The following is a 24,274-nucleotide window of genomic DNA, read 5'->3' as shown; positions in this document are numbered from 1 at the left end:
AACTAGCCGAAAATTGCGTGCGGGCTCAATGGCACCCTCCAACGCGAGGAGGAGCTCTGGCACCCCGCGCCATACTTCGGCGACGGAAAGCCGCGATGACGAACCATTCGAGAGCGTTCTGGCTGGTAACACGGCGGAGGCCCATGAAATATTCATCGATCCGATGCTAGGTCAACCTCTCCTGTTTTTTGTCCACGAGGACGTCCCCCATCAAACCTCCGTTGTAGAAGCGATTAAGGTCAATCATCTCAACCACTCACGTTTCCCCTTACTCGCTCACTCAGATGATCGGGTAGAATCATGGAGGGACTGTGCTGCGCAGCTATAGCCAAGCTACTTACATTATTGGTTGGTCGTCAGTTCACTTTGCCGATCGAGTGTTGATGAATCTTGTTGCGTTCACGTAGTGAATCCTTCCACCCCGGGTGGGAAAAGTCTTTGGAGGCTATACCATGGGAAGAAAGTCAAAGTCCTACTAGAAGCTGAATGGGTGTCCGCATGCATTCGCGCTGGCGGACTGCAGTCGATGACTTATGCCAATAACTGGGGAGGCTTCCAAGTAACGAACATACCTAATGCGTGAGTATGATATGCTGTGGAGTGAGTGCTGTACGCAGCCTGACGTGATACTCCAGAGACAAGAGTTCGTCTGTGGAGAATTCAGAACCGCCGATCCTTGCGGCATCTGACAAAGATGTTCAGCAAACATCTTCTATCACTAACGGGATGCAACCGAAGCCGAAGGGCGCTCCTACGGTTCTCGCTGGAGAACTTCCACCTGCACCTCAAACTTCAGATACCTCACGATCAGCACAATTCTTGAATTCCCAAGATCACCCTCAGTCTTTTCACGGGCTTTCTCGTTGGCCGAGCCTCTCATTTGGGTCCTCTAGTAACCTTGCGACATCCTCCATGCTTGGACAATTTACCGTGGGCACGCAATGGGATAATTCCAATCCAAGCGATTTCGTGTCACCGAATTCTGCTGAGGAAGGTCCGACAACATCCTCCTTCCCCCTCCCGTCAACGTGGACGGAAGAACACAATCGGCCCTTCTCGCCCATAATGTATTATCACGAGGTTCGTACCACTGATATTTACATCGTGTTCACAGTATTGAGACGAGCCTTTGCGATAGTATGGCTATGGGGTCGCTAGCACGCATGATGCCAACTCCCCTCACACTTATGAACACACTGGCTCTTCCCGGACCTCACTCAGCGCCCTTCTGAACTCCAGTCCACCCACATCCACAACCCCTCAAAAGAAACAGTCGGAAACCCGTAAGAGGAAACGAACAGTACGTGTGTCCTCCTGCCATCTTTTGGTACAAAATTCAAGAATCCAACAGTCTGAGAATACGTTTGACGCATCTGTCTTTGTGCGGGCGCCAGATCCATCGAGACGATCCCCCACCCCACCAAGGACTATTGTATCGTCGTTGCATGGTGGAAACACATTCACATCAGAAGACGTCAGTTTTTTACACAGGTACATTGAATACTGTCGTGATAAAGGGTTAATGTTAAGGTGGGATGTTTTCGGTTTGCAATGACTTGCCTGTCATTGATTTCTCATTTGATTTGCAGCCTTCGTGAGATATGTGAAAGATTGGCCATCAAGGCACCCCACCATTCATTCTTTAGCTGGCGGCGCTTTTGCAACAAGAACAAAATTCGATTAGGATCGTATACCATGGAGACAACTCATGACTCGTCCAGCGTGAAGGAGCCCTCCAGTGCTCACGCAGAGCCGGTACCAGAGGCTAAAGTGGAAAAATCTGAATTTCCGGGAGGAAACCATAGAGATCCCCATCACCAGGCGACAACCTTGTCAGAGTCATCGGAAGACAACCTTTCGGTTTCAGACATTGAAGAGGGGACCGAGTGGGCATCACAGCCAGAGATATCAGCTGCAGATCCCGACCTGCCGGGGCCGACGCACACCTTCTCCAGCGAGGGTTACAGTGCCCCCTCCAACAATCTTTCTATCAGATTTTCGGGAGAGCTGCAGAATGCTGATGGAGAGACCTTTTTCCAGCTAGAGGATCCTCGGCCACCAACGTCGCTGTTCCGAAGCTCAACTGGAAAGGGTATCGCGTTTACCTCTGACGATGTTGAATACTTGCTGAGGTTTATGTCATACCGCAAGTGAGTTTGGCCCGAGTCTTCCATAGCTACTTTCTTGGCCAACCGGAGTCTTGTCGAACAGGCATCAGGATGGCGCAACGCTCAACATGGTTCAATTTTGGAAGGATGTTGCTGAAACGGTGCGTATTTGTAGTGAGGTAAAGTCAAATTGAGAGTGATGCGTTTTAGGCTCCTCATCATTCCAGGGCGTCATGGATGAAGGTACATTTGTCTCAATAAATTTGATTGTTGTGTTGCTTGATGTCTTTGCAGTATTGGCGCCGGCACAAACATGAACTCGAGGGCGACCGAGGTGATATCGTTGCCCCAATGCCTCCTTCGAAACGTTCGAGGTATACTCGCGAAGATGATATGCTGCTGGCCCACTTCTTTGCTGCTCAACATGCAGAAGACAGTCAAGATAATCTATTTCGGTTGTTCGCTTCAGAAGTGCGTCTACGATGTGTCTCGGATCATATCGGCTTTGGGTGCTTAATCGTTTCCAGCATCCGCATCACCCGTGGAAGGGTTGGCAAGAGCGATATCGCACACATCGAGCGGAAATATTGCATATGATTGATCTAATCCGTCAAGGGGAAGACCTCGATGACGAGCTTGATGCCTTATAAGGATTCATACAGCTTATTCTTACTGTTTCGTCGTTGTGACATGGCAAGATTAATTCTTCGACTTCACCAGAAATGTTCTCTCTCAAAAGCTTATAGATTGCATGTCGCTGTCTCTACCGTTTTACATAGGCAAATGACACCGGAGCAGTCTGCATAATTTCATAATCTTTGCCATACTCCAGTCCATTGTACTGGAACTCAATTTTTCGAGATCCGACTAGCAGAAAGTTTTCAACAATCTCTCAAGCATATCCCATCTTCAAGCATACCGCAGAAGGCGTAAAACCCCCACTACTGTACTTGATACTGAATGAATTCCAGCAGCGCTGGAGCGTAATTGCACACCAGGTATATATAACTTCGAGTTTGAATGGATATATATGTTTCGTGGATGTCCCTGCGGCGGATCTTCACGGAAGAGATTGTTTTAACCCTAGGCAGACAAACCACGCTGGGGTTGGGATGGCAGGGTCGAGTCTTCTGAATCGGCACCATACGGTGAGCTGTCCGTTTACGTTTACTCACATTCGGCTGAGATCCAAATTCGTGTTTTTGAGGCGGAATAGTATGTCGGATTGGGTCGCAGGAAGGAATATTGCTGCTTTCCGATTCTTCAAGTATTATTCCAATCTCTGGGTGTAAAATTCATCTGCCGTTCATCTGTTCGATCGATCCCTAATGTGTACAAACTCTGCGGATCTGCCAAGTGGTGACCCTCCTGTTAGAAGTTAGGAAGGAATATCGACGTCCCATATTTTGGGCGCACGGACCTGCAGCCGCCAGAGATTTTCCTTTATTCCTTTCTTGTCTTTCTTGTAGATCGACGTCGCTGTAGGCTTAAAAGCCACTGGACGCAACCTTTTCTTGCTTCCCTCAGTTCTACTCTCGTGAACTGAGGTGAGGTCTACCTTCTTCTTACGCGACTACTCGTTACTGAGAGATCGTGTACTTTACTTAGCGCTTATTGTCCGCTAGGTACATTAATTACATCTAGTTCTACTCTCGTGAACTGAGCGCTTATTGTCCGCTAGTTCTCTCACACCTCCCGCAATGGATGTGGGTAGAGGATGAGTTTGTCCCTAATGCTCGGCCCCCTTGAGCCCGACGGCAGACAACAGCTTTGGTTCGCTGTTCAGTTCGACAGCGGAGTTCGAAGAGGAAATATTGTTTGCCGGTTGAGATGTCACATGTTTGATCCCCCTCCCGAGTCCCTGCCCAGCCCCCAACAACATCGCCATCCTTGTCATCGCCTCAATTTCGTTTACAGTACTTCACTCCTGTTTTCGAATCGTTGACAGTACATGCATGCATTTGTTGGCTAAGAACGGACACATTCACCGACGGGTACCTGCCATAACAATTTCAATTTGCTTGGTGATCCGAGAGAGTCGCTCCCTTGATACGTAATCAATCGCTCGTAGTACAACCTAACGTTCGCTGCCACATGTTATAAACTCTCAGCGCTTTCTCCCACAACCGCCGATCATCAAGCACACCATTCATATTCCGTCCGTTCACTCTTCCTCTTTCCCTATATCACCAACATCCACCAACATCCACCAACATCCTCCTCAACCCTTATCCTTCCATCCCATCCCGCCAAGACCTAGCCACAATGCCCACCTCGAATAACCGTCCACACCTTCCTCTATCTAGCAAAGACTCCCAGGAACAGCAACAACAACGCCAGCAACACTTACAACAACTCGTCGCTCGATTGAGACCTTTTCTCATCACCTACACACTCGTTCACATCCCAAAAATATTGAAAATACTCACAGCTGCAGGATCCGGGAGAGGCAAAAGCGGTGTTTCTGCTTCGTAAGTCTTCAACAACGACAGACTACTCGTTTGTTCAACAATTTTTTTTTTAATACCCAACCGGATCTTATCTGCGTTCGTGGGTATGACGTCCCAAATGAACATCGGGCTTTTCTATCGATAACCACACGCCCAATACACAGCTCACGTCTCCGACTCATCCTTGAGACGTTCCTCAAACCATCCAGGTCAAATCTCAAACTAGCCTTATTCCCTTCCCTCTTCCCTCTTATCTACCAATCCATCTACCCTACCATCGCCTCTTCCCTGTCCTCTTCCTCTTCAACCGAAACCACGAACGGAGTCAACGGAGTCAACGACAAGGACAAGGACATCCGGAACTACAACCCTGAATTCATTTCAATCCTTCTCACATCCCCGGCGGTACTCCTCCTCCCACCAGGTTTACGCACATATCTCGCATTATACGCCCTTTCCTCTGCGCTTAGTACGTTCCTGAAATCTGCCAAACCTAAACCTAAATCCCAGGAACCGTTCGAGAACCAGGTTGAAGGTGAAAATGTCAAGGCCGCGGAGAAGGATTGGAGAGACTATTTACCCCCGGTGAGTTAAGTTCGGCTGGGTTGACCAACATTACCATAACGACAAACCGATCTTTCAATTCAATCCCCCTTTTTCTTGTTTTTTGGTTTTTGCGTCATATTTAACTGATTTAAACTCGCTCACATGTGTTTCCGTTCATTAATATTCCTTTGTGATCAATCTCTTAACTCCTCGGAACTCCCAAAACGCCCACGCCAAACACATTTGGTATATCCACAGGTGACGATCTTGAATGCATTCGGTAACTCATGGATGGCATGGAGTTGGTTCAACGAAAAGGGCGTCTTTCCCAAGAGTTATGAGAAACTCATCCTTGATGTGAGTGTCTTCTCACTCTCGTTCACTTTACACACTATTGATCAACTCCTCTGCATCCGACCCCCCACAGCACTCCCCGCATTACGTAGACCCCACAAGGGATGCCTTTGAAATTAGGGACTTCCTCGAAATGACTCATTACCCCCCTTTGCCACTGCCCTCTTCGTCTTCGTCGTCAACAGGCCACAATTGGTTGGCGTGTCAAACGCTACACCCCAACGAACCGTCGTGTATCAAGAACTATTTGGTCGCGTGGAGGGATTGTGCGCCCATCGCGGCGAAATGGATTGCTGGCTTTGGAGCGTTGACGACGGGTGTGAAGTTCAGGGGGAGGGTGATTAAAGAGTGAGTATTACCGTTAGTTCCTTGCCTAATTTTCTTTTTTTCATTGGCACCCCTGATATTGACTTGTTCTACTCTAACTTTGGGTGATGTAGACCAGTGGCTGCGCTTTTGACGTGGTTGGATTATCTGGTTCGTGGGACTGCGTATGTGACCGGGTCCGTACAGACACTTTGGGCGATGGTTTGTCTCCTACAACGGGTGTTACCTGGTAATGTCATACCCAAACATCGGTACGTTCCTTTCCCCCGAATTCGTTCCTTCACCTGACTGTTATTTCTCTCTCTCTCTTTCTCTGTACCCCTCTGCAACCTCAAAAACGTATGCACGCGTGTATATTGCATTCAACACACCCCAGGTGGTTCATCAATGGAGCGGTGGCTTCCTTATGGGTGTACGTCCTCCCAGCGAAACGTCAATCTGAAATATCCATCTACGTCGCACGATTGGGCGTGTTATCCGTTTGGAGAGCATGGATAAGACATTTCAAACGGTGGTATGTGCCCAAAGGGGAAGTGTTGTTGTTGGCGATGGGGTGGAGTGGGTTAGTTTGGTTGAGAGGGGAAGGGTGGAAGATTGAGGGGATGATGAGGAGGGGGATCGAGTTTGTTGAGAGCGGTGCGAGAGCGGACGGGAGAGGGGGTGCAGGTGCTGATGCCGGTGTGGAGCAGGAAGAGGAGAGCGGAGGTAAAAGGGGAAGGGGAAGTGAGAGGGTGGATGAAGAGAGGTGGGGGCCGAAGACGGTGACGAGTAGTGCTTCGATTGCTGATTCAGGCTTTGGGGAACTTTCTTCGGGCGATGAGTCCTTTGTGAGGATTCGGTCGAATGGGCATAATGCATAGAAAGGGGGGGAATGGTTTTTTTTCTTTTCTTTTCCCGTATTCCGTGATCGTAGTTGCGGTAGAGTGAGATGGGATGGAGAGGAAGTGACCTCTTGCTATAGAGTGGTTGATGGATCTTAGACATGCCATACATGAAAAGAATTGCTCATTATTAGAGTTGTCGCTAATTTCGGTACATTAAAATCACGACGATGGAGGAGTACGTTGTCTCTGGAAGAGAATGATGAAAAGACGTCTGCGTAGTTATTAATCATTGTACATCGGGTGTCCAGTTGATCAGTCCATTTGGCAAGATTCACAGGTCCGACTAAGCTAACGTACGATCAGCAAAAGTCCCGTTGATCATGTAATCGGCACCGATATCAACTAGTACTGCCAGTCACCGGATCGGTTTGAACCTCACCTTCCTTATTTTTAATTCCGGACATTTGCTTTCTTCGTCATCCTTGATTTTTTTACAGCAGGTCTCATATTAGTAAAATCCGCACCATTGAGGGGGGGTGAACCACTGTATCAAAATATGCTTTACTTAACAGACATTACAATAACTCTCCAAAGGTAGACACATCCAGTGAGATTGCAGAGAATCCTCCCCAATGCAATCCAGAGGTCGCATGTGTGCAATGAGAGACTCCTTGGGACGATGCCTGAGGCATGACAATGTCAAGGAAGGTCCACCTCGGGCTGACATCAGGTAGCGGTTATACAAGTCCTTTTCCAGCTGCTTGTCTTGAACCTGTGCCTTCAGCTTCTTCAAACCTTTTTCATTTTTTGGGTGTGTCGAGATGAGTCATCTAAGGCACACTGGCACCCTGCTTTAAGCATTTCATATTGCGGGGGCCGGGAATACTGGGGGAACTCTGTACTTGATCATCGTGCCCCCTGATGCTTGGAATCAGTACGAAGCTCCATCAGCAGGGCAAGATAGGGAAGGGGGGCTTTGTGATCACGGATGAATCCGGGAGGTCTCAGGTTGTTCGGTATTCATATCTCCTTTTTTGGACTTGACCTGAATGACAAGTCCTGACAGCTTGTCAGGAATCAAAAATGTCTTCAGGCTGGACAGAGCCAAAATAAATGGAGCATAAGAAATTGATGGATGATTGATTGGAACAGAATTGCAATATGGTACCTCGCCTCCGTGAGCATTCGTGATTTTCCGGTCCCAGAGCTTTGAACTATTGAGATAGATTTGGCACAACGTGGTGTGTTGGGATTGCCCGCCTCATCGATCTCCCCGAGATGCCGAATGAATGCGTTTGCAGCATCTCCAATGAAACGTGTACGGTATGCCTCAGCAAGCGCTGACAACTAATCAGGACTCTGGAAAAGGCTAAGATTCCAAGGATTACTTTCTGCAACATGAAGCCTGTAAACGAAGAGACGTAAGGGCAGATGTTAATTGTATATGCGTACTTACAAATTATCATTTATATAATTGTATGCCGGAGATTCAGTGAATCGCAGCTTCAATGCCGTTGTACTATCGATTGAGCAGTGACCCCAACGCTGGTTGGTAGTAGTACATACCATAATTGATCAAGGGGGTGCGCAGAGGTTCTGCACCGCGTCCTACAAAACACAATTCGGACGGCTCCGCCACAAAACATCAAACTTGCAACATAACACCGGAACACTCCCTTGAACGTAAAAACTTCAGCCGCCTCGCACAACTGCGCACGGGCCATGCCTTAAGCCATTACTGAAAATGATGCCCCCTAATCGAGGACCCTAGCTGCGGATGCAGAGGACCCACAGAAACACGCGACCACATCCTGACGGACTGCCTGTTATACACCACGCACCGAGACCTTCTTCGAGACACAGACGGAGACCTAAACCTACTTATCTGACCTTTTCAGGAAGGAAGACGGTAGTTTAAGAGTATCGAGTTTCCTTAACACGGGCGGAGCATACGAGAAGAAAACTCCAACCGAAGACCCCAGCCTGTCGTTTGGCTCCTTGTTGAACAGCAACTCTTTTTCAGGCTTCTCTCTCCCTTTGACTATGCTCAGTTTGCTCACCAAGATTGTTTCTGTCTCCTTATTCCTCTCTTCAGCGCTAACTTTAATTATTTCTCGATCTTCCGCCATGCGGGTCATCAATGCATTGTTGTGTGGTCAATTGATGAGAGAATTTGTAGAATTCAACTGTTTGAAATGCCGAAGAAGATGATCGCACAGACAAAGAGAAAGGATAAAGCTAGGTTACAACAAACAGAAGCAACGCTGAGCTGTAGATATCCGGGATCCTCAGCAAAATCGAAACAGTTGCACTGCGCCGAGAGGTAGCAAAGGGCCGTGACGAATCAACCAACTGTAGAACAGAAATGCTAGAACCAGACAATAACAAACAAACAAACAAAAAACCGAGAAAAGTCACCGATGCGTGCGGTGAACGTGTGAAGATGGCAAGTAAGGGAAGACCTACAAGAACTGCCTGATAAAATCTAGGGTCTGCGAGAGCGGCATGACTGAACGAGCGCGGCGTTACAGCATGCGGTGAGGCCGACAGCGGGTACGGCACAACGCGTGCATCGGACACAAAGGAGAGGAAGTAGGAGCATTAGTGCCGGAGTACCGCGAGCTCCATTGAATCACAAATTAATGAAATACTGGCCCAGGGAAACATTCTACCAAGAGGGGGAGCAATCCCTGAGAAAGTTATGCTACATACACTAAGCGGCACCGTAGAAAATGAAAACGATCCCCCACGAAACTAGCTGAGAATCGCAGAGATGAGCTGGTGAATATACACCACTGCTTTCAGATTGCCATGATCACAACCAGACCCCATTTAAGGCAACTATATAGGGGCTGGCCCACCCCTGTCCAAATGGCTAGTCATGACCCCGTCCAGAAATTTAATCCCCACCATACGCCAACCACCACCCCTGGTAGTTGTTGGTGGTGCGTTGTAGCCCCATTCCAGCTCACACTTTCGATATCCTCGATTTTGTAGCCAACATCATCACATATGCGGGTGCAAAATGGCGGCACATTACTTTAGAGGAGAAGATGATGGCGCGTCTGAGCCCACTGAGGAGGCGCAAATAATGCGGATGGAAAGAGCTCTGGGCGATAGGACGTGCTGACCAAAGTGGGCTAGGACGGCCTTTCGGGGTAAGCAGCAAAGCCTTACTAAAGAATGGAGTCGACAATTACGGAAGATGGAAAGCTTCGGGTGAACAGATAAGGCAAGCCTTCAGGCGCGAAGGCCGAAGAGAAGTCGATACAGCTAATTCCGAACTCCGCGGTCTCCGACAGAAGAGACCGTCGTGCCTAGACATGAACGAACTCACCACGACAACCTCTAAACCCAACAACCAACCATGTCGCGATTCTCTATGGATTGGCTCAAGAAGAGAACGGCGAAAACCCTCGTCCGAGACGGGCTGATAGGCAGAAACAGCCTTCTTCGCTCAGGGGAGGATTACGGATCAATGAACAAGGCCGAAGTGTTGTTGAAGGGTTGATCTAGACCTCAAACTAGCGAGGAACTGCGTGATACGGACCTGGGATTTTGGTGCGTTATGTTTAGTAGGCTGACGTGGCTTTCACTCTGCCATGGGGAATCGTGAACAGGAGCTGCCGGGAATGTGACGGTTTACATAGTGTAAGAACGGGTTGTAGTATTCAGTTGTTGTGCAAGGAGAATTCGGGGCTGACGTAAAGCAGGTGACGCGAAAGAATATTGCGCGTGACGAAGTGCCACAGGATGCGAGGTCGCCATTCCTCCAGCCATGTCAGTATATCCGTGCTAGCCCAGCCAGCCTAGAGGACAGGGACTGATGCGCTCGACAGAAACGTCGTTTCTCGACGTCTGAGCTGGACGCGCGGCGTCGCTCTCCTCAACGCAAGTCTTCGCTCTCATCCAATCCACTTGTGTTCCCAGCTTCGCCTCATGAGGAGGATGGGATTGTTTTCCCTGCGCCAAGCAGTTCATTATTTATGGATGAAGAGACTCACGTCATTGAATACGCGCATCCGGAAGATAGACTGAACCGGACGATTCTCCAGAGACGACGCGGTACAGGTGATGACACTACCTTTCGTTGGGCTGAGATAAAACCAGGGAATCCTACTGAGATTAGGAGGGTATATGCATCTTTGCCTTCATCCCCTGCTGTGAATGAGACTTTCTCGCGATCCTCGACTCCTACCGTAAAGGATGAAGAGCATATATCTGTTCCGAAAGCGCCGCACGCACCATTTTCGCTGTGGGATTATCTCCGTGAAGAGCTACTTGCTACAGACTTTGATTCTCATCAGGAGCTCAAATGGGAGCGGGTGAGCAACTTTCTGAATGTTCCCCTTGCGATCGAGAAGGTACGACTTCATGGCAGCTTTGCACACGGCCTCGGGTAATCGCTTTCACCAGATCATATTTTTCGGGAGTGTCCTCTGCTTAGATACATGGCTATATACTTTCACCATTCTTCCTATACGCTTTTCAATTGCTGTTCTTGCTGCCTTGAAGGGAATCCTGTTGAGGTCAAAGTTAGTCATTCGGCAATCGAATGAGAGGATCGCTCACAATTGTCTAGATCATCCCTTCCCCCTTCTCAGAAAGCGGACATCATCCGTTTCCTCCTTCTCGTCGTTTCCGCCTCAATTTTGTTGCCTTCCATTGACCCTAGCAAAATATACCACTCAATTCGTGGACAAGACACGATTAAACTTTACGTCATCTTCAATGCATTAGAGGTACGCGAACTCGGGGTTCTTAACCGACATGATTTTTGGTGATGGGAATATTGCTAGATTGCGGACCGGCTCCTCATCTCTATTGGACAAGACTTGCTCGACTGCCTGTTCTCAAGATCCACTTTGCTCCTTATGTCACATCACATCAGACCGACACAGAATACCCTTCGACCTCTACTTTTCTTTGTCCTTTCGACATTTTACATTTGTAAGTTACTCAGCCAATCGAGCCAGGCTAATTATTTATGGCTTCCAAGTATCCCATTCAATGGTTTTAGTATACGAGCTTACTGCGCTTGCTGTTGCCATCAATGCATATGATAATGCGCTTCTGATGCTCCTTCTATCCAATCAGTTCGTGGAAATCAAGGGATCAGTGTTCAAAAAGTTCGAAAAGGATAACTTGTTCCAGATAACGTGTGCTGGTGAGTGGACAATGCGCCCCAAAATGAACTTTCCTGCCTAAAAAGACGTGGCATACAGATATCGTGGAACGATTCCAATTGTCCCTCATGCTGTTCGCCATCGCATTACGAAACATGATTGAATTAAGTTCTTCGGAAGGCACTCTCAACTATGCAGCACTACCGAAAGCATTTCAATTTTTCAACACAAAAAGCCTCACGTCCACAATTTTCTCTGTACGGTGTCCCCGAATTAGGCTTGCACTGGTGGCGTAATTGACTCCAGCACATGTGTCGTAGCCTGTCTTTACGGTTCTAGCCTCCGAACTCGCCGTAGACTGGCTCAAGCACGCTTTCATTACAAAGTTCAATCATATTCGACCTTTAGTCTATGAACGATACGTCGACATTCTTTGTCGCGATTTATCAGTATCTCAGGGGTGTTGGATCGGGCGCAGGGGATCTGCGCGCAAAGTGAGCACTCGTTGATTAATGGTCCAAACGTGCTTATTCGGATTCTCGATGCGACCACTCCAGCATTCATATGTAGACCAGTCACCAGTAGTTGCGAGAAGGCTAGGCTTTGCCTCGTTACCACTGGCCATACTCGCGATTCTCATCGGGTATCAATCGCTTGGGATGATTATCGCCAACCATGCGTCGCACTCCATAGGTTCCCTCCTGCTTGTTCAGCCCAGAATGGAAGCACAAAGTACTGTCAGGGGATGGTGGCAGTCTTCCTTACTATGGCTGTCGAGATGTGGACCATGGGTTGCGCTGGGGATTATCTCGTGGATCTGGTGCGTATCGTTCTCCAGTATATTATTGCCGGAGACGGATCAACGAATCTTTCATTGACCACACAACACTCGACCCTCTTTTTCCTCGCCTCATTAATGATATCTTTTAGCCTAGTCACTGTTAAATTGATCATTGGGATTAACCTGTTGATCTACGCAAGCAAGCGAGCGCAAGGGATGGAGCGACGGGCGGAGGAAGATGAACAGGTCAACGCGTACGGTCGGCCTCCGATCGGAGAGGGTAAACAGGAGCAGGTGAGCGTCGAATTTCCCCTATCAATGTGCGAGCGGTGTGAATCGCACCATTCGGATCAACATGAAACGTCTATGCTTGCTGATGCTTAATTGATTGTTCTCTTTTCTCTGTCGGTGTTTGCCGTGATGATCAATCACCCTGCAATCGCTCGCCGATCCCTCGTTGGAACCTGAAGGCTTACAATCGAGAGCTTAAATCGATGCTCACTTCAGCTAGGGACGACGCTCCGTTTGTCCCGGAGATAGGTGAGGCGGTCCGAGGTGGTAAGGACGGCCAGGGTTCAGGGGAACGAGAATCAGGTGGTGGGAAACGGAAAACGATACGCCTGGAGGACCTCACACGATTCACGATGGTGAAGCGGATATGGTAGGAGATGGTGGGAGGGCCAAATTTGAGTGCTTCTGTCTCTGCGCTCGGGAGGGGGACCGCGGACATGAGCCCAAAAGCGGACGATAAGCGTGTTCCCAGAAGCTCAAAAGAGGCAAGGCCGAGATTCATTGTTTACGTTTTGGGATAGCACGTGATGGGAACAAAACGTGTTGTATCTCCGCCTGAATTGTAACTCATTATAGCGAGTCATCAAAAAGACTGTGTAGTTTTTCTTTTTCTCTTCATCTTTCGTGGTCCGCCGCACTCTTTAACGGCAACGGCGCCAAAGGTTCGTGCGTTGCTTACCAAGGCCCACGATTATTAAAAAAGCATTCAAAATATCGTAATACGTCTGCTCACGAGGTAAGTTGCACGAGATTTCTGGCATATTCTTCCGGTCGTATAAGAATTGTCCTGGCCCTGGCACGCCAGCGTGAACCCTAACGCCCTGCGACGACAACGACAACATTGCCTCTCTTCATATATAATTCCATGATTCTAACTCTCATCTCCTTTTTTTTTCTTCCCCCCCGCTGTCTACGACTTCGATCCCATCCAGCTTAACGATCACGAAAAAGGAACTTCATAAAAAATTACCGATCCACTTCATTTCCTCTATTGTGGACGGTAAGGCGCACGAGAAGGCTCACACCTCCGTTTTCATCAGGGCCCAGGCAAAGACTGATTGCAAGAGTAGCCTTCGCAGTACATGAATACCACCTATTCCTCTCGACAACCCTCACCTACCCACTCTTCCTTCCCCCGTTCACATACTAAACCCCCAAACACCAGTTACTCCTACACAAAATCGTCATCTTTCAAACCTAACGGCCCTCCTGGTGGATCCCCATATCCGCCCCCTCCAGGAGGCTGGCGAGCACAGGAGGAAGCGAGTGCAAAACAGATGCTTGCCGAGATCGCGAAAGAAGAAAACTTTTTGAAAAACGAGGAGCTTCGTCTTGCGGATCGCCCAGAACGACTCGAAAAGCTTCGACGCGCACACGAGGAGTGGATTGTTTGGCGTGTGCGCAAGGAGCTTGAGAAAATTCGTGCTTGGCGTGATCATGAGCGGCTTTGGGCGGAAGCTGAAGCAGCTCGAGAGCAAGCCGAACGCGAGCGATTAGAAACCGAGGAGCGATTGCGTGCTGCCGAGCGTGATCGAGAGCAACGTGAGCGTCAATTACGGGAAGAGCGTGAACGAGTGGCCAGAGAGAAAGGTCAGGGGTCGTACTCCTGGCAATCGTACACAAAACCACCTCCCAAGACCGGTCCGCCCCCTCCAGCAGCCGAACCCCCTCCACATAATCCTCTGCCTCGATCCGCACGGACAAACGCAACTGCATGGGATAACGAGGCCAGAGTTTCCCGAGAGGGCTGGACATCATACCAGGAACGGTGGAATTCCCTTTCATCCACTGCCTCGACATCTGGGCGTGCTCTTCGCTTCATCGACATACCATGGCCTGTCTTTCCTCCAAGTCCCTTATCTCCCAGCGATATCGATCAGACACGTGTTGGAGCATTCCTATTGTCTCGATTCCATTCTGGGGACAAGACACCCAAAGAACGGCTACGTAATGCCCTTATGGTATGGCATCCTGACAAATTCCAGGCCAGATGGCTCAAATTCGTGAGCCCAAAAGAACAGGCTGTGGTTACTGAAGGGGTGAACGCCGTCGCTCGTGCCATTAACGACTTGTTAGCCGCCAAGCGGTAACTTGTCCCGAAGGATCTGCAACTAACTTATTCCTGGCTTTCAACTTCTGACTTATCCGCTGTCCAGAACAGTTCCTTTTCTTATGTTTCTCTATTTTCTTTCGATTGCTATCACAATCTGCTATCGTGTTCCGTCCCTCACAAGTAGTCCTAGCCTCATTTAGCTGACAAATTCGTTGTCCAGTGTCCCATATTTCTTGTTTTTAGTTTCATTTCTCACACCTCCTGGCGATGCCCTTTTACCCCGCGTATAATGCCTTTTTCCCCGTGGTTGTGCCCGTATATCCCTAATTGCGCATCCTACTGGCTCCCCTCTTCCACCTCTTTACTTGCTCCTTTCGTATGATCCATGGAACGGTTATACGTGCGGATTCATACGATCTTAATGCAATGGATGATTCGTTCTATCTCGGGCTAAGTCCAGGCTTCTGCGCACACCTGGGTCGCCGAATTACATATAGAGTCTTTGTTGCGCTTTGTTGCTTCCGGGGAGCTAGAAGCGTGTGAAGAAATGACGCGCTTCTAAAAAATGCTCCATAAATACTATAATCATCACCGCGATTTAGGTGGGGACCTGCTCTCCGTGACCCCTCCTCATTTTCACCAATGTCATCTGCCCAAAAGCTTAAGCAGAAGCTCTTTGGACAAGGTAACCAGTCGCAGCAGGACTTGACAAACCTCACCATCAACATTCCCGCTGCGAGGAGCAGTACCTCACAGCCCATACTCCCAAAATCGAAATCACATTATGAAGCTGGTGGCAGTCCACGCACCCGATCGGCAGATGGCTCGCGCTCCGCAGGGGCCCGTGAGCCGACGTACCGCTCTCAAATCCTAAGGAAACTAGGCACACAGTACACATCTGTGGAGGAATACCGTCTTGATCAGGATAGAGATCGTGAAAGACACTGGAAACGTTGGGGCCCTTATCTAAGCGAAAGGCAATGGGCAACTGTTCGAGAAGACTACTCTGCTAACGGTGATGCGTGGTCTCATTTCCCGCATGATCATGCCCGTTCGCGCGCTTATCGATGGGGGGAAGATGGAATCGGAGGGATCTGTGATAATCATGGACGACTTTGCTGGTCACTTGCTTTGTGGAATGAAGAGGATGATATTCTTAAGGAACGACTGTTTGGTGTCACTGGGCACCAGGGCAATCATGGTGAAGATGTGAAGGAGCTGTATTGGTACCTTGATTCTACGGTATGTGTGGACCCTCCCACTGTTCAAGCCGTTAAACGTTCTAAATCGTTGCTTCTGGTCGCACTATTATCCAGCCTACACACTCTTTCATGAAGTTTCTATACAAGTATCCACAGTGCAAATTCCCATACGATCGCCTCGTGCAGGAAAGCGTGGCTCGGAGCCGTGAGGTAAATGAATTCGAATCAATGGATACTGGGATTTTCGATGACGATCGCTACTGGGATGTATTCATCGAAGTAAGTTGTTTCACAGCCTGCTTTTTTCTGATGAACCACCAAGAGGAGCCGTGATGGGTTCTCGTCATCAGGATTACTAATCGGGGCCGCCCCATTCACCCATTGCAGTATGCGAAGGACGCGGACGACCCTCAATCTATCTCGATTCGTGTCACCGCGTATAATCGCGGCCCAGATCCTGCGAACTTGCATATCATTCCTCAACTCTGGTTCGCAAATACATGGTCATGGTCGTTACCAACTCCGCCGCGTCCCGTCATACGCGAGGCATCCCCGGGGGTCATCACGGCTAGACATTCCGAACTCAGCCGCATGAATATGTATTGCTCACCTTCTCCACCCCCCGTCGACGCACAAGGTCACTGGGACTCGGAAGAAAACGGGAGCGATGATGACGACGATAGCATCATTCCCGAACTGATTTTCACCGAGAACGACACCAATTTCCAAAGACTATATGGCGGTCAAAACAAGGCGCCTTTCGTAAAGGACGCGTTCCATGACCACATTATTTCAGGACACCGGCCTGTAGTCCCGTCCAAAGCTCCCGACTTGGTCCAACAAAGCTTCCGCACCAGCGCTAGCAGTGAGAGTTCCGACGAATCTGATTCAGGGACACCTCACCCAGAACCACAGTTTGTAAACCCTGACAAGACTGGCACCAAAGCAGCCGCGCACTACAGTTTTAGAGACGTGCCTGGTCGTGGGGGATGCGTTGTAGTCCGGCTGAAGTTGACACCCAATTCACCTTCAAAGGATCCTGCGATTAACGATGAGGAGCTGTTTGATCTTTGCATAGAGGAGCGACGGACAGAAGCTGATGAATTCTACAATCAGGTTGCCGGACCTGGGATTGGGAGCCCTGATTTGAGGAGTATTATGAGGCAGGCCCTAGCCGGAATGTTATGGTATGCGCCCATACCTCAGCGTCCTTCGCGGGAGGATAACACGATCTACAGGTCAAAGCAGTATTATCAGTTCATCCAGAATGAATGGTTGCAGGGGGATCGCGCTCAGCCACCACCCCCGCCAGAGCGAAAATGGGTTCGCAACAAGGTTTGATTTCCAGTGCTTTGCAGCTCTCGCCGTGCCCTATTTAGAAATACCCATAGGAATGGCGGCACCTTCATATTGCAGATGTCCTCTCCATGCCGGACAAGTGGGAATATCCCTTTTTCGCCGCGTGGGACACTGCGTTCCATTGCATTCCCCTTGCGCTCGTCGATCCGGACTTCGCGAAAAAGCAGCTTGACCTATTCACCCGGGAGTGGTATATGAAACCAGATGGCCAGATACCGGCGTATGAGTGGAATTTCTCGGACGTCAATCCACCGGTGCATGCCTGGTGGGCTCGACTGTTTCCCCAGTGCGTAGGCATTAATGATTTTTAGGGCGACATTCCGCGTGTTCAAAATCGAACGCAAGCTATATGGAAGGGAAGACCTCCAATTCCTTGAACGAGTCTTCCAGAAGTTGTTACTTAACTTCACATGGGTAACGTCTTGCATGGTGCTTGTCTAAATTTCCAGCCTAACCAGTCCTCGACTGTCAGTGGGTTAACCGAAAAGATAAGGAAGGGAAGAACGTCTTTGAAGGCGGTTTCCTTGGACTGGATAATATTGGCGCGTTCAATCGTTCAGAGGCACTCCCTAATGGTGGCACACTTCGGCAAGCGGATGGAACAGCTTGGATGGCCTTTTTCTGTTTGAACATGTGAGTAAATTGCTACGCTGAATGGGCTTTCACTTTACATGCTTGGACCGGCGATCTCAGGTTGAACATGGCGCTCGAGCTAGCGAAACACAATCCAGTCTACGAGGACATTGCATCGAAATTTTTTGAGGTACAAATAGCGCTATTTCTTTCATCGTGCCAAATCAACTGGGCTTACCTATAATATCAGCATTTCATCTTCATCGCGGATGCTATGACGTATAGTTTGGAAGACGGAGAGGAGACTGCGCTCTGGAACGAGGAGGAGGGTCTCTATTTTGATGCTATCCAATGGGGCGACGGTTCACCCCAACAAATTCCTGTCAGATCACTCGTGGGTCTGATACCACTATATGCGACACTTACCCTTGAGCCTTCTGTTATTGAGAAGCTACCCAGCTTCAAGAAGCGCATGGAATGGTTCATCGAGAATCGTCCTGAGATTTCTCAACGGAATATGGCCAATATGAAGGGTGAGTTCGTTGATGCTGGGAAGGTAATCCTACCTTTTGGACAATGTTTCTAGCTCGCGGCAGAGGCGAAAGACGACTACTTGCTTTGGCAAGTAAGGAACGTTTGGAGCGAATTCTTCAAAAGATGCTGGATGAAAATGAATTCCTCAGTGATTATGGCATCAGATCGTAAGTGTTAAATACATTGGTATTCATCTGCCACCAACTAATGAAGATTGGTTCCAGCCTTTCTTTGTATCACGAGGAACGGCCTTTTGAAATGTGGGTCAACAGTTCCAAGTTTAGCGTGGAGTACTGGCCTGGCGATTCGAAGTCGGGCATGTTCGGTGGAAATTCAAATTGGCGAGGACCTATTTGGCTTGCTGTGAACTTCTTGTTGATAGAATCGCTGCAACGGTTCCATCAATACTACGGACCAGATTTCCAAGTGCGCGAAGCCTGACACTCGTTGATTTTTTCTGACGTCAGCTTCCGGAATGCCTTGCCATCAGATCGAGTGCCCAACTGGCTCGGGCGACTTCATGGATTTGGGCAAAGTAGCGGAGGAAATTCAGCACCGAATTATTCATATATTCAGTCGAGACATGGAAGGTCGGCGGGCGACAAATGGAGGAAATCCCAAGATGGATCGTGACCCTCACTTCCGAGATTATGTCCTTTTCCATGAGGTAGAGCCGTATCGTGGAAAATAGGAGGCGTGGGCTAATCACGGCTTTGTTCCTTTGACAGTTCTTCCATGGTAACGATGGGCGTGGTCTTGGGGCGTCTCACCAAACCGGATGGTGCGTGATCAGTGATGTCTGGACAGCCAAATCCGACTTATCTTTTCAGGACTGGGCTGGTCGCGTACCATATCGTTCAGTCCGGCGTCACATGCCGGCTCCCCCGTACACCCCGAAGTAAGAGTTCCGACCTTCTACCGTTCCTTACGTGCGTCGTTGACATCATCGATGATGTTTCAGCTCCAAAAAGCGTATCCCTGCATTACTTTGATGTGCGTCACCGATCTGGACTCCCCTTTGTTCGCGTACTGAACTATCATCGTCGATAGGAACACATTGATACGATCTCGGAGGCAGGTGATCAATCGGCCTTTGACTTGCAATCCGCACGGAGTGTTGTCAGTGCTATCGGAGATCTGTCGCCTGATGCATTGTAGATTTTTTTGAGAAATCTGTAACGGATCTCTTCTTTTCATTCTTCAGTTTGAGTTACAGTACCCCTTAGATATTACGATCATTGTATTGTTACGTAAGCTCTCAATACTAAGGCTGTTTCAGTGCCTGTCGCCATCCTTGCGTCCAGATCTTCCAGATCTGGGTCGACAAACAACCCACGGTCTCCGGGTGTTGCCGGAGAGTCAATCAATTCAAATTCAACTCACAGTAATCCGGCACTGCCACCACCAATCTGGTTCACACAGACCGTCTCTGGTTCCAAGCACCGTGCTAAGCTGTACACATGAAATCGTCATCCCAGATTAGCCTAACTCCTGTCACAACGTTGCTCCGATTGCACCTATGCCTTTACAATATGTCTAGGCCGCCTTGCGGATCCATCCGTGCGTCTGATCAGGAACTGTAATCTATGGCAGCTGAACAACGACTGAGTCGTCATAAAATTCCCGTTCAGTGGACCTGTGTCTTGTTGTAGGGTGAAGTACCCAGACGTTGTTAGTTCTGCAATGGCACCTAGTGTCTGGCACATGGATGCAAGTCTTACCCATGCCTGGCTCAATATGAGATATGGCTAGCTATCTAAGTTTCAGTCTCAATCCCGTTGTCACTGCGCTGGATCAAATGCTTCAATTTGACTCTGAATTGAAACTTACCTCACATGTACGAAGATGAACCTGACTGTTTCATGCGCTTTGAAGCCATGCTCAAAAGCAGGCTGGTTCTCGTCAGAAGCATTCGTGACCTCTCCCCGCTTGCCTAATTCTAGAATGTCGTCCATTAAGTCTGTCCCAGTCACCAACTCTCTCTTCAACCGTAACTCTTCAGGTCGACGAAACTCCATCAGCTCGAAGCAGTGCCTCACTGTCGAGATCCCACCTCGGCGTGTGTCCGCCTTCTCTACTTCATCCTCGGATACCTCTCCTTCGTCCCTAACTAGTTCGGAGGATACAGAGTCTAGATTCTCTGCCTTAGTTCGAATCCTGTCCTCTCCACCGAACATACTCGACTCGATAATGACAGGGATGGATCTGTGAATTGGCGTCGCTGGGGACCCTACGCCAGTGAGCGCCAGTGGTCCACCGTAAGAGAAGACTACAGTGCCAATGGCGATGCTTGGTCATACTTCCCTCATGACCATGCTCGCTCAAGAGCCTATCGTTGGGGAGAAGATGGCCTTGCGGGTTTCTCCGACGATAAAGGCATACTTTGTTGGAGTCTTGGGCTTTGGAACGGCAAAGATGGGATCCTCAAAGAGAGACTCTTCGGAGTTACCGGCCATGAGGGTAACCACGGTGAAGATGTGAAAGAACTCTACTATTACCTTGATTCTACTGTGAGTCCCTTGTCTCCTAAACCAACACCAGCTCAATGTTTTGTTCTGTTGAAACTAGCCCACTCACTCTTACATGAAATTTTTGTACAAATATCCCCAACGTAAGTTCCCTTACGAGGAGCTGGTTGCAAAAAACACGTCCCGCACTAGGGATGACGAAGAGTTTGAGCTTATGGACACAGGTATTCTGGATGAAGACCGTTACTGGGATGTTTTCGTTGAGGTAAGTATTCCCTTTCTACTTCGTTGAAAGGAGTTTGCCAATAAACTCCCTTGTAAGTACGCCAAAGACGCCGATGACCCCGAGGATATTTTTATTAGGATTATCGCTTACAATCGCGGTCCCGAGAGCGCCGATTTGCACATCCTCCCCCAACTCACCTTCTCCAATTCATGGTCTTGGTCCAATCCTGAAAGCTCCCGACCTTCACTTTCAGCATTGTCATCCAACACAATCTTGGGGGATCATCCGACCCTTGGTCGTCGATACTTCCACTGCATCTCCTCTCCCCCACCCGCCGACGTCGGCGCGGACGAAGAAATCACCCCCGACTTGATCTTCACGGAGAACGACACAAATTTCGTGCGTCTCTACGACGGGGAAAACGCTTCCTCATATGTCAAGGATGGTTTTCATGACCACATCATCCCTTCCCATCGTATGGAGGATGACACATCCTCCTATGTGAATCCGGATAAGAAGGGAACTAAATCAGGCGCTCACTATGTTTTCAAGGATGTTCCACCAAATGGTGGCTGCGCTGTGGTGCGTCTCAAATTAACTCGGAAGTCAATAGAGGAGGACACTACTGCTAAGGATGAGGAGCTATTTGACGGTGTCATTGAGGCGCGGAAGGCTGAGGCAGACGATTTCTACGACGTGATCGCTGGATCTGTGGCATCTCATGACTTGCGCAATATCACTCGCCAGGCGCTGGCCGGAATGCTTTGGTGTGTGCCTATATGTTCCTCGCTCGGTCTGGCGACTAACTTCTCCCGCAGGTCCAAGCAATTTTACCAATTTAAGTATTCGGAATGGATCAAAGGCGACCCATCTCAGCCTCCCCCTCCTCCTGAGAGGAAATTCGTCAGGAACCAAGTATGTAATCATTATATGGTTCTTTTTAACTACATCAGTAATCTCCTTCACAAGGCGTGGCGTCACATCCATGTCGCAGATGTTTTGTCTATGCCCGACAAATGGGAATACCCATTCTTCGCCGTATGGGACACCGCTTTCCATTGCATCTCTCTTGCGGTGGTGGATCCCGAATTTGCGAAGAACCAACTTCTACTCTTTACGAGGGATTGGTATATGAAAGCAGATGGTGAAATTCCAGCATATGAATGGAACTTCTCTGACGTGAATCCTCCCGTTCATGCCTGGTTAGTGTTGAAACTAGAAATTATGTCGAAACGCCCCGCTGAACTTTTACTCTCAGGTCTGCCTTCAGGGTATTCAAAATCGAGCGCCAGCTGCGTGGTGTAGGCGACACGGAATTCTTGAAGACAATCTTCCTCAAACTTATGATTAACTTCACATGGGTACGTGAATCTCGCCGATGCAGCTCGCACTCTAGCTGACTCCCGGGTAGTGGGTCAACAGGAAAGATACGGATGGGAAAAACGTCTTTGAAGGTGGCTTCCTGGGACTTGACAACATCGGAGCGTTCAATCGGTCTGAGCCGCTCCCTAATGGTGGCACACTTCGCCAGGCCGATGGGACCGCATGGATGGCATTCTATTGCTTGAACATGTAAGTTGAGCAGGCTTTGCTTTGTCCGCCGGGCGTGCTAATGCATTTCAGGCTCAACATCGCCCTTGAACTTGCGAAAGAGGATAAAACGTATGAGGATATTGCGTCAAAGTTCTTCGAGGTAAACAACTCATTCCTGGTCTTGTGGGAAAATCTTGACTCATGCAAACTTTTAGCATTTCATAAGCATTTCAGATGCTATGGCATATGATGGGGAGGATCACGACTCCTCGTTGTGGAATGATGACGAGGAATTTTACTTCGACGCAATTCAGTGGCACGAAGGGACTCCCCAGCAGATTCCAGTTCGGTCGCTGGTTGGCTTGATCCCTTTATATGCTACCTTGACCCTTGAACCTTCGGTCATGGAACGCTTTCCCAATTTCAAAGAACGGCTAGAACGATTCGTCAATATCCGACCTGAGGTATCGCAACGTAACATGCATGGTACAAATAGTACGTTGGGCCTCCCCTATCTCGTTTCTCGGGGTCTCATATAACCCCCCCAGGTGTGGGTTCCGGGGAGAGGATTCTTTTAGCATTGGCGGGAAGGGAACGCCTTCAAAAGATCCTTCAAAGGATGTTAGACACAACGGAGTTCCTGAGTGATCATGGCATCCGATCGTAGGTTAAGCCCTCCCCGCATCAGGCGCATCATGCTTATCTTCTCTTTGAAAGCCTTTCAAAGTATCATGAGAAGAATCCCTTCTCTATGCAGGTCAACGGAGAGAAATTCGAAGTACATTACTGGCCAGGCGACTCCAAATCCGGGATGTTTGGTGGTAATTCTAACTGGAGGGGACCAATCTGGCTAGCGACGAATTTCCTTTTGATAGAGTCGTTACAGCGCTTCCACCAATATTACGGGGACACGTTCCAGATCGAGTGTCCCACAGGCAGCGGAAACTTGATGGATCTTTCGAGCGTCGCAAAGGAGATTCGCCGTCGCATCATAAGCATCTTCGCCCATGAGGGTGGTTGCCGACCCACGAATGGAGGGCATGAGAAGCTAGACAAGGATCATCATTTCCGTGATCTTGTGCTTTTCCACGAATTCTTCCACGGCGATACGGGTCGGGGGCTGGGGGCCTCTCACCAAACTGGCTGGTACGTCGATGTATTGAGGTAACCTAGATAAAGTGTTCCAACCTATTTGATCAGGACTGGTCTGGTTGCCTATCATATCATGCAGTCCGCTGATACTAGGCCAACCCCTCGGAGTGAGTTTTCTGTCTAACAAATCCTGTTTCATTCTTGACGTCTTAAAATTTTTAGCTCCCAAGAGTTTCGCCTCACATTACTTCCACGACAATATTAATACTCCTTCAGAGGAGAAAGAGTTCTCAGGGGAATCCATTTTATTGAAGCCCACACGCCACATCGCTCATGCACTGCAGGACGTCTCTCCCAACGCATTGTAGGGACATTAGGGAATGTACTACTAACTTTTAAATATAAGGTGACCACACCTATACTATGT

The 24,274-nt window shown here is 48.9% G+C and overlaps 7 protein-coding genes across 7 annotated transcripts; 6 read left to right on the top strand and 1 right to left on the bottom strand.

Moving 5' to 3' along the window:
* The first annotated feature begins 2 nt into the window (after positions 1 to 2).
* On the top strand, positions 3 to 2,996 carry EI90DRAFT_3047036 (uncharacterized protein). Its single transcript, XM_039059518.1, has 11 exons — positions 3 to 238; positions 297 to 348; positions 408 to 579; positions 636 to 1,080; positions 1,139 to 1,300; positions 1,352 to 1,530; positions 1,590 to 2,150; positions 2,212 to 2,269; positions 2,319 to 2,351; positions 2,403 to 2,579; positions 2,636 to 2,996. Exons 1-11 carry the CDS (start codon positions 29 to 31, stop codon positions 2,756 to 2,758), a joined length of 2,172 nt encoding a protein of 723 aa, XP_038918807.1. The 5' UTR covers positions 3 to 28; the 3' UTR covers positions 2,759 to 2,996.
* Positions 2,997 to 3,972: 976 nt separating this feature from the next.
* On the top strand, positions 3,973 to 6,915 carry EI90DRAFT_3152787 (uncharacterized protein). The gene is made up of 6 exons (XM_039065819.1): positions 3,973 to 4,579; positions 4,723 to 5,143; positions 5,363 to 5,461; positions 5,532 to 5,806; positions 5,899 to 6,036; positions 6,162 to 6,915. Exons 1-6 carry the CDS (start codon positions 4,374 to 4,376, stop codon positions 6,643 to 6,645), a joined length of 1,623 nt encoding a protein of 540 aa, XP_038918806.1. The 5' UTR covers positions 3,973 to 4,373; the 3' UTR covers positions 6,646 to 6,915.
* A 3,680-nt stretch (positions 6,916 to 10,595) lies between these two features.
* Positions 10,596 to 13,181, top strand: EI90DRAFT_2912342 (eukaryotic membrane protein family-domain-containing protein; the record flags this gene model as incomplete). The annotated part of the gene is made up of 10 exons (XM_039054456.1): positions 10,596 to 10,973; positions 11,026 to 11,144; positions 11,192 to 11,351; positions 11,409 to 11,559; positions 11,609 to 11,776; positions 11,835 to 11,992; positions 12,056 to 12,229; positions 12,293 to 12,555; positions 12,666 to 12,810; positions 12,987 to 13,181. 10 exons carry the CDS (start codon positions 10,596 to 10,598, stop codon positions 13,179 to 13,181), a joined length of 1,911 nt encoding a protein of 636 aa, XP_038918805.1.
* Positions 13,182 to 13,520: 339 nt separating this feature from the next.
* EI90DRAFT_3047022 (uncharacterized protein) lies at positions 13,521 to 14,729 on the bottom strand. The gene is made up of 2 exons (XM_039059517.1): positions 13,740 to 14,729; positions 13,521 to 13,543 (listed from the first exon to the last, which is right to left on the bottom strand). Exon 1 carries the CDS (start codon positions 14,605 to 14,607, stop codon positions 14,005 to 14,007), a length of 603 nt encoding a protein of 200 aa, XP_038918804.1. The 5' UTR covers positions 14,608 to 14,729; the 3' UTR covers positions 13,521 to 13,543; positions 13,740 to 14,004.
* EI90DRAFT_2912250 (uncharacterized protein) lies at positions 14,634 to 14,897 on the top strand (the record flags this gene model as incomplete). The annotated part of the gene is made up of 1 exon (XM_039054451.1): positions 14,634 to 14,897. A coding segment is annotated over one exon (264 nt), but the record flags the coding sequence as incomplete, so codon positions are not given.
* Positions 14,898 to 15,502: 605 nt separating this feature from the next.
* On the top strand, positions 15,503 to 19,686 carry EI90DRAFT_2913018 (uncharacterized protein; the record flags this gene model as incomplete). Its single annotated transcript, XM_039054484.1, has 16 exons — positions 15,503 to 16,102; positions 16,177 to 16,341; positions 16,450 to 17,249; positions 17,301 to 17,397; positions 17,454 to 17,686; positions 17,733 to 17,835; positions 17,894 to 18,054; positions 18,115 to 18,184; positions 18,245 to 18,527; positions 18,581 to 18,695; positions 18,753 to 18,954; positions 19,019 to 19,195; positions 19,257 to 19,309; positions 19,359 to 19,426; positions 19,490 to 19,521; positions 19,579 to 19,686. The coding sequence occupies 16 exons, from the start codon at positions 15,503 to 15,505 to the stop codon at positions 19,684 to 19,686; spliced, it is 3,267 nt and encodes a 1,088-aa protein (XP_038918802.1).
* Positions 19,687 to 20,472: 786 nt separating this feature from the next.
* On the top strand, positions 20,473 to 24,215 carry EI90DRAFT_3120038 (Six-hairpin glycosidase-like protein; the record flags this gene model as incomplete). The annotated part of the gene is made up of 14 exons (XM_039063268.1): positions 20,473 to 20,735; positions 20,792 to 21,038; positions 21,097 to 21,261; positions 21,319 to 21,989; positions 22,041 to 22,137; positions 22,192 to 22,424; positions 22,481 to 22,583; positions 22,634 to 22,794; positions 22,846 to 22,915; positions 22,971 to 23,250; positions 23,304 to 23,418; positions 23,473 to 23,901; positions 23,956 to 24,014; positions 24,070 to 24,215. The coding sequence occupies 14 exons, from the start codon at positions 20,473 to 20,475 to the stop codon at positions 24,213 to 24,215; spliced, it is 3,039 nt and encodes a 1,012-aa protein (XP_038918801.1).
* Positions 24,216 to 24,274: the final 59 nt, after the last annotated feature.

Source organism: Cantharellus anzutake (genome assembly GCF_015039405.1).
Source record: "Cantharellus anzutake strain C23 chromosome Unknown EI90scaffold_12, whole genome shotgun sequence".
Taxonomy (NCBI): domain Eukaryota; kingdom Fungi; phylum Basidiomycota; class Agaricomycetes; order Cantharellales; family Hydnaceae; genus Cantharellus; species Cantharellus anzutake.
Note: the sequence above shows the minus strand (reverse complement) of the source record. Positions and strands in the feature narration are given on the sequence as shown.